We start from the raw sequence: 8,718 nt of genomic DNA on the forward strand, positions 1-8,718 counted from the left end.
ATATACAGGGAGCTCCCTCTAGTGGTGGCTGCAGACAGGATCTTATCATGTATCTCTGTATACAGGGAGCTCCCCCTAATGGTGGCTGCAGACAGGATCTTATCATGTATCTCTGTATACAGGGAGCTCCCCCTAGTGGTGACTGCAGACAGGATCTTATCATGTATCTCTGTATACAGGGAGCCCCCCCCCTAGTGGTGGCTGCAGACAGGATCTTATCATGTATCTCTGTATACAGGGAGCTCCCCCTAGTGGTGGCTGCAGACAGGATCTTATCATGTGTCTCTGTATACAGGGAGCCCCCCCTAGTGGTGACTACAGACAGGATCTTATCATGTATCTCTGTATACAGGGTGATCCCCCTAGTGGTGGCTGCAGACAGGATCTTATCATGTATCTCTGTATACAGGGAGCTCCCCCTAGTGGTGACTGCAGACAGGATCTTATCATGTATCTCTGTATACAGGGAGCCCCCCCCCTAGTGGTGGCTGCAGACAGGATCTTATCATGTATCTCTATATACAGGGAGCTCCTTCTAGTGGTGGCTGCAGACAGGATCTTATCATGTATCTCTGTATACAGGGAGCTCCCCCTAGTGGTGGCTGCAGACAGGATCTTATCATGTATCTCTGTATACAGGGAGCTCCCCCTAGTGGTGGCTGCAGACAGGATCTTATCATGTATCTCTCTATACAGGGAGCTCCCCCTAGTGGTGACTGCAGACAGGATCTTATCATGTATCTCTCTATACAGGGAGCTCCCCCTAGTGGTGACTGCAGACAGGATCTTATCGTGTATCTCTCTATACAGGGAGCTCCCCCTAGTGGTGACTGCAGACAGGATCTTATCATGTATCTCTCTATACAGGGAGCTCCCCCTAGTGGTGACTGCAGACAGGATCTTATCGTGTATCTCTCTATACAGGGAGCTCCTCCTAGTGGTGGCTGCAGACAGGATCTTATCATGTATCTCTGTATACAGGGAGCTCCCCCTAGTGGTGGCTGCAGACAGGATCTTATCATGTATCTCTATACAGGGAGCTCCCCCTAGTGGTGACTGCAGACAGGATCTTATCATGTATCTCTCTATACAGGGAGCTCCCCCTAGTGGTGACTGCAGACAGGATCTTATCATGTATCTCTCTATACAGGGAGCTCCCCCTAGTGGTGACTGCAGACAGGATCTTATCGTGTATCTCTCTATACAGGGAGCTCCTCCTAGTGGTGGCTGCAGACAGGATCTTATCATGTATCTCTGTATACAGGGAGCTCCCCCTAGTGGTGACTGCAGACAGGATCTTATCATGTATCTCTCTATACAGGGAGCTCCTCCTAGTGGTGGCTGCAGACAGGATCTTATCATGTATCTCTGTATACAGGGAGCTCCCCCTAGTGGTGGCTGCAGACAGGATCTTATCATGTATCTCTGTATACAGGGAACTCCCCCTAGTGGTGGCTGCAGACAGGATCTTATCATGTATCTCTGTATACAGGGAGCCCCCCCCTAGTGGTGACTACAGACAGGATCTTATCATGTATCTCTGTATATAGGGAGCTCCCCCTAGTGGTGGCTGCAGACAGGATCTTATCATGTATCTCTGTATACAGGGAGCTCCCCCTAGTGGTGGCTGCAGACAGGATCTTATCATGTATCTCTGTATACAGGGAGCCCCCCCCTAGTGGTGACTGCAGACAGGATCTTATCATGTATCTCTGTATACAGGGAGCCCCCCCTAGTGGTGGCTGCAGACAGGATCTTATCATGTATCTCTGTATACAGGGAGCTCCTTCTAGTGGTGGCTGCAGACAGGATCTTATCATGTATCTCTGTATACAGGGAGCTCCCCCTAGTGGTGGCTGCAGACAGGATCTTATCATGTATCTCTGTATACAGGGAGCTCCCCCTAGTGGTGGCTGCAGACAGGATCTTATCATGTATCTCTCTATACAGGGAGCTCCCCCTAGTGGTGACTGCAGACAGGATCTTATCATGTATCTCTCTATACAGGGAGCTCCCCCTAGTGGTGACTGCAGACAGGATCTTATCGTGTATCTCTCTATACAGGGAGCTCCTCCTAGTGGTGGCTGCAGACAGGATCTTATCATGTATCTCTCTATACAGGGAGCTCCCCCTAGTGGTGACTGCAGACAGGATCTTATCGTGTATCTCTCTATACAGGGAGCTCCTCCTAGTGGTGGCTGCAGACAGGATCTTATCATGTATCTCTGTATACAGGGAGCTCCCCCTAGTGGTGACTGCAGACAGGATCTTATCATGTATCTCTCTATACTGGGAGCTCCTCCTAGTGGTGGCTGCAGACAGGATCTTATCATGTATCTCTGTATACAGGGAGCTCCCTCTAGTGGTGGCTGCAGACAGGATCTTATCATGTATCTCTGTATACAGGGAGCTCCCCCTAGTGGTGGCTGCAGACAGGATCTTATCATGTATCTCTGTATACAGGGAACTCCCCCTAGTGGTGGCTGCAGACAGGATCTTATCATGTATCTCTGTATACAGGGAGCCCCCCCCTAGTGGTGACTACAGACAGGATCTTATCATGTATCTCTGTATATAGGGAGCTCCCCCTAGTGGTGGCTGCAGACAGGATCTTATCATGTATCTCTGTATACAGGGAGCTCCCCCTAGTGGTGGCTGCAGACAGGATCTTATCATGTATCTCTGTATACAGGGAGCCCCCCCCCTAGTGGTGACTGCAGACAGGATCTTATCATGTATCTCTGTATACAGGGAGCTCCCCCTAGTGGTGATTGCAGACAGGATCTTATCATGTATCGCTGTATACAGGGAGCTCCCCCTAGTGGTGGCTGCAGACAGGATCTTATCATATATCTCTGTATACAGGGAGCTCCCCCTAGTGGTGACTGCAGACAGGATCTCATCATGTATCTCTGTATACAGGGAGCTCCCCCTAGTGGTGGCTGCAGACAGGATCTTATCATGTATCTCTGTATACAGGGAGCTCCCCCCTAGTGGTGGCTGCAGACAGGATCTTATCATGTATCTCTGTATACAGGGAGCCCCCCCCTAGTGGTGACTACAGACAGGATCTTATCATGTATCTCTGTATATAGGGAGCTCCCCCTAGTGGTGGCTGCAGACAGGATCTTATCATGTATCTCTGTATACAGGGAGCTCCCCCTAGTGGTGGCTGCAGACAGGATCTTATCATGTATCTCTGTATACAGGGAGCTCCCCCTAGTGGTGACTGCAGACAGGATCTTATCATGTATCTCTGTATACAGGGAGCCCCCCCTAGTGGTGGCTGCAGACAGGATCTTATCATGTATCTCTGTATACAGGGAGCTCCCCCTAGTGGTGACTGCAGATAGGATCTTATCATGTATCTCTGTATACAGGGAGCTCCCCCTAGTGGTGACTGCAGACAGGATCTTATCATGTATCTCTGTATACAGGGAGCTCCCCCTAGCGGTGGCTGCAGACAGGATCTTATCATGTATCTCTGTATACAGGGAGCCCCCCCTAGTGGTGACTGCAGACAGGATCTTATCATGTATCTCTGTATACAGGGAGCCCCCCCTAGTGGTGGCTGCAGACAGGATCTTATCATGTATCTCTGTATACAGGGAGCTCCCCCTAGTGGTGACTGCAGACAGGATCTTATCATGTATCTCTGTATACAGGGAGCTCCCCCTAGCGGTGGCTGCAGACAGGATCTTATCATGTATCTCTGTATACAGGGAGCTCCCCCTAGTGGTGACTGCAGACAGGATCTTATCATGTATCTCTGTATACAGGGAGCTCCCCCTAGTGGTGATTGCAGACAGGATCTTATCATGTATCGCTGTATACAGGGAGCTCCCCCTAGTGGTGACTGCAGACAGGATCTCATCATGTATCTCTGTATACAGGGAGCTCCCCCTAGTGGTGGCTGCAGACAGGATCTTATCATGTATCTCTGTATACAGGGAGCTCCCCCCTAGTGGTGGCTGCAGACAGGATCTTATCATGTATCTCTGTATACAGGGAGCTCCCCCTAGTGGTGACTGCAGACAGGATCTTATCATGTATCTCTGTATACAGGGAGCTCCCCCTAGTGGTGACTGCAGACAGGATCTTATCATGTATCTCTGTATACAGGGAGCTCCCCCTAGTGGTGGCTGCAGACAGGATGTTATCATGTATCTCTGTATACAGGGAGCTCCCCCCTAGTGGTGGCTGCAGACAGGATCTTATCATGTATCTCTGCATACAGGGATCTCCCCCTAGTGGTGGCTGCAGACAGGATCTTATCATGTATCTCTGTATACAGGGAGCTCCCCCTAGTGGTGACTGCAGACAGGATCTTATCATGTATCTCTGTATACAGGGAGCTCCCCCTAGTGGTGACTGCAGACAGGATCTTATCATGTATCTCTGTATACAGGGAGCTCCCCCTAGTGGTGTCTGCAGGCAGGATCTTATCATGTATCTCTGTATACAGGGAGCTCTCCCTAGTGGTGGCTGCAGACAGGATCTTATCATGTATCTCTGTATACAGGGAGCTCCCCCTAGTGGTGACTGCAGTCAGGATCTTATCATGTATCTCTCTATACAGGGAGCTCCCCCTAGTGGTGGCTGCAGACAGGATCTTATCATGTATCTCTGTATACAGGGAGCTCCCCCTAGTGGTGGCTGCAGACAGGATCTTATCATGTATCTCTGTATACAGGGAGCTCCCCCTAGTGGTGGCTGCAGACAGAATCTTATCATGTATCTCTGTATACAGGGAGCTCCCCCTAGTGGTGGCTGCAGACAGGATCTTATCATGTATCTGTATACAGGGAGCTCCCCCTAGTGGTGGCTGCAGACAGGATCTTATCATGTATCTCTGTATACAGGGAGCTCCCCCTAGTGGTGGCTGCAGACAGGATCTTATCATGTATCTGTATACAGGGAGCTCCCCCTAGTGGTGGCTGCAGACAGGATCTTATCATGTATCTCTGTATACAGGGAGCTCCCCCTAGTGGTGGCTGCAGACAGGATCTTATCATGTATCTCTGTATACAGGGAGCTCCCCCTAGTGGTGACTGCAGACAGGATCTTATCATGTATCTCTGTATACAGGGAGCTCCCCCTAGTGGTGGGTGCAGACAGGATCTTATCATGTATCTCTGTATACAGGGAGCTCCCCCTAGTGTTGGCTGCAGACAGGATCTTATCATGTATCTCTGTATACAGGGAGCTCCCCCTAGTTGTGGCTGCAGACAGGATCTTATCATGTATCTGTATACAGGGAGCTCCCCCTAGTGGTGACTGCAGACAGGATCTTATCATGTATCTCTGTATACAGGAGCTCCCCCTAGTGGTGGCTGCAGACAGGATCTTATCATGTATCTCTGTATACAGGGAGCTCCCCCTAGTGGTGGCTGCAGACAGGATCTTATCATGTATCTCTGTATACAGGGAGCTCCCCCTAGTGGTGACTGCAGACAGGATCTTATCATGTATCTCTGTATACAGGGAGCTCCTCCTAGTGGTGGCTGCAGACAGGATCTTATCATGTATCTCTGTATACAGGGAGCTCTCCCTAGTGGTGGCTGCAGACAGGATCTTATCATGTATCTCTGTATACAGGGAGCTCCCCCTAGTGGTGACTGCAGACAGGATCTTATCATGTATCTCTGTATACAGGGAGCTCCTCCTAGTGGTGGCTGCAGACAGGATCTTATCATGTATCTCTGTATACAGGGAGCTCCCCCTAGTGGTGGCTGCAGACAGGATCTTATCATGTATCTCTGTATACAGGGAGCTCCCCCTAGTGGTGACTGCAGACAGGATCTTATCATGTATCTCTGTATACAGGGAGCTCCCCCTAGTGGTGGGTGCAGACAGGATCTTATCATGTATCTCTGTATACAGGGAGCTCCCCCTAGTGTTGGCTGCAGACAGGATCTTATCATGTATCTCTGTATACAGGGAGCTCCCCCTAGTTGTGGCTGCAGACAGGATCTTATCATGTATCTGTATACAGGGAGCTCCCCCTAGTGGTGACTGCAGACAGGATCTTATCATGTATCTCTGTATACAGGAGCTCCCCCTAGTGGTGGCTGCAGACAGGATCTTATCATGTATCTCTGTATACAGGGAGCTCCCCCTAGTGGTGGCTGCAGACAGGATCTTATCATGTATCTCTGTATACAGGGAGCTCCCCCTAGTGGTGACTGCAGACAGGATCTTATCATGTATCTCTGTATACAGGGAGCTCCTCCTAGTGGTGGCTGCAGACAGGATCTTATCATGTATCTCTGTATACAGGGAGCTCCCCCTAGTGGTGGCTGCAGACAGGATCTTATCATGTATCTCTGTATACAGGGAGCTCCCCCTAGTGGTGGCTGCGGAATCTTAGTGAGTGGCAGATCGTTACCGTTAATCGTCCTCTGCGGCTCTTCTTCGTCTGGAGCGCTGTGCACTTACACATGGAGAACGATCGTCCCTGCGCAGATTGAGGACATCTCTGAGAGTTCTCTTTCTTTGGATCCATCTTTCACATTTCCATTCTACAGAACATGGAGAGAGAACATGGCTGTGAGGGGTTTGCATTTTTCATTCTTCATCTCCGTCATTAACCCCCCGGATCCTGACATTGCTGAGTGACCTGTATCTCTAGTAGCGCAGAGTATTTCAGGAGAGGTCTGTGCTGATACTCTCGATATGGAGGATGATGGCGATATGAGGGGGCGAGGGTGGGCGCTGTCCCGCAGGCTGGGGGTCTTGGATTAGTGCGGTGCAGGGTATTTACCTTGGTGCAGCGGTGGCGGGAGCCTCAGACCTCGGAGCACATGTTGGGCAGGAGGAGGCAGCGGGCGCTGAGCTCGGCCTTATAAGCTGCAGCTGCACAATCGCTGATCCCCGGATAATGCACCTTTCTCTTTCCCAAGTAGAGGGGACATTGCAGACTTTCCCCCGCTGACGTCCGCCGCCCCCTGAGATCCGATTCTATGAAATAAAGGCTCAACCTGTGGCCGGAGCTGGAGAAACAATAGTGTGACGTCCAGAGAATCACTCTGTGCTACCCCCATTGTCTGCAAGACCCCACAACACTCCAGCTCAAGGGGCAGGTGCCGCTGACCTCCACAGCCTGCCCCCTGGAGGAGGATGCAGACATGGGTACCCAACCAACGCTACATCCTCCAGTCACCTCCAGAGCTGCGCTCACTATTCTGCTGTTACATCGTGTCTTATCCTCCAGGTCTTTTATTAAATAAAATAAAAATACTTTACATGACAATAACCAAGATACATTACAAATAAAACACCACAGAACAAAACATAAGAACAAAGCTCCAATCAGACGACAACAAACGACAAAAATCACAAAGAAATAAACCAGAAATGGAACCAAAATGGAGAAAGTTCATGACCTACAAATCAGGGACGAGAAAGAAAAATTCCAATAAAAATAAAGCAAAACTAAAAGACAACAAACAAAATACTCATAACTACATGAATACCCCTGTAAAAATTTTACATAATAAATAGTATAAAATCATATAAGACCCCCGGCCCAGCTTCATTCATACAACTATATACAACCCCAACTACATTCACACCGTCCTATATACAATATTATATACAATATATATGCAGCGCCCCAGAATCCTGGTCGTTGCAGTACTGTGGCTCCGCCACTAAGGGGGGCTATGGCACGTCTGATGGCACTGAAGGGGTTCACCTGACCAGGTATCACAGACACCAATACATTTCACAGTCTGGCCTCCAGGGGGAGCTAAGGGTGCTATGTATTAGGCCACTCCTCACAGTCTGGTAAAACTGGAGGTTAGGCAGAAAGTTAGGAGAGAAAGCTGACCGGGTTGGAACCAGGCAACACCTTGTGGCAGAGGGTGTTGTGGGGGAAGATTCGGTAGGGTCCCTGTCAGGGGTGGGATCCTGACAGAGGCCTAGCAACCAGAGAGAACGTTACGGGACCACGCCTGCATGATATAGCGGCGGTACCCCAAGAAAGGACAAGAAGCGAGGTTTATTGTGCTGAGTGAGAAACGAGATCAACGCAACAAGGAGAATACCAGTAGGAGTCGTGCTGTAAGACGAGGCAACATCCTATTGAGGCGCACAACCGGCGGCCGGAACGCCGAGGAAGTATCAGGCTCCAAGCAATACTTCAAACCTACGGCAGGACAGTCAGTTATAGGCGGGCTGTCTCACCCAGACCCAGGAAGACACAGGGAGGTAACAACAGGAGAAGGGCGACGCTAGAGTCCCGGAAGAGCTCCGAGCCTCCCGTCATACGGGTGCATCCTAACCGTAAGATCAGGGGGACGTAGAGGGAGAACATCAGAATCGAGTTGTGAGGGAACACGAGAAACAGACACAACAGTTGTGGGACTATCCCGTAAGCACAGCAGGGGAGGACCACAACACACAAGCGCTAGAAGGTAGGCACAGATTTCCACCTGCAAAGGGAGCTCTGGATGTGCCATCGGACCGGCCGGACTTGCGCAGCCCTGTTAACCGGATTCCGGATTGAGGACTCAGAAGCCTTCAGTAAAGAGGTAAAGAGACTGCAACCTGGTGTCCTCGTTATTTAATGCACCGCACCACCACCACTATCCACATCTATTATTGTACGCCCCTCAGCAGGGTCACGGACCGGGTCTAGCCACCGTGACAACCCCAGAGCAGAGACTCAGAGGCCCGGTACCGGGTACCCCTCGGCCCTGCGGCAGTGGGGGCGCT

General features: G+C 50.4%; 1 protein-coding gene across 1 annotated transcript in view; it reads right to left on the minus strand.

Moving 5' to 3' along the window:
• SLCO1C1 (solute carrier organic anion transporter family member 1C1) overlaps positions 1-7,021 on the minus strand; it is a 124,029-nt gene extending 117,008 nt beyond the window's left edge. The window contains exons 1-2 of the mRNA XM_077267237.1: positions 6,764-7,021; positions 6,389-6,521 (exon numbers count right to left, since the gene is read on the minus strand). Coding sequence (XP_077123352.1) covers positions 6,389-6,505 — 117 coding nt within the window. The 5' untranslated portion in view covers positions 6,506-6,521; positions 6,764-7,021. The remainder of the gene's footprint in view (positions 1-6,388; positions 6,522-6,763) is intronic.
• Between the last annotated feature and the right edge of the window lie 1,697 nt (positions 7,022-8,718).

This window comes from Ranitomeya variabilis, chromosome 5, assembly GCF_051348905.1.
Source record: "Ranitomeya variabilis isolate aRanVar5 chromosome 5, aRanVar5.hap1, whole genome shotgun sequence".
Classification (NCBI taxonomy): domain Eukaryota; kingdom Metazoa; phylum Chordata; class Amphibia; order Anura; family Dendrobatidae; genus Ranitomeya; species Ranitomeya variabilis.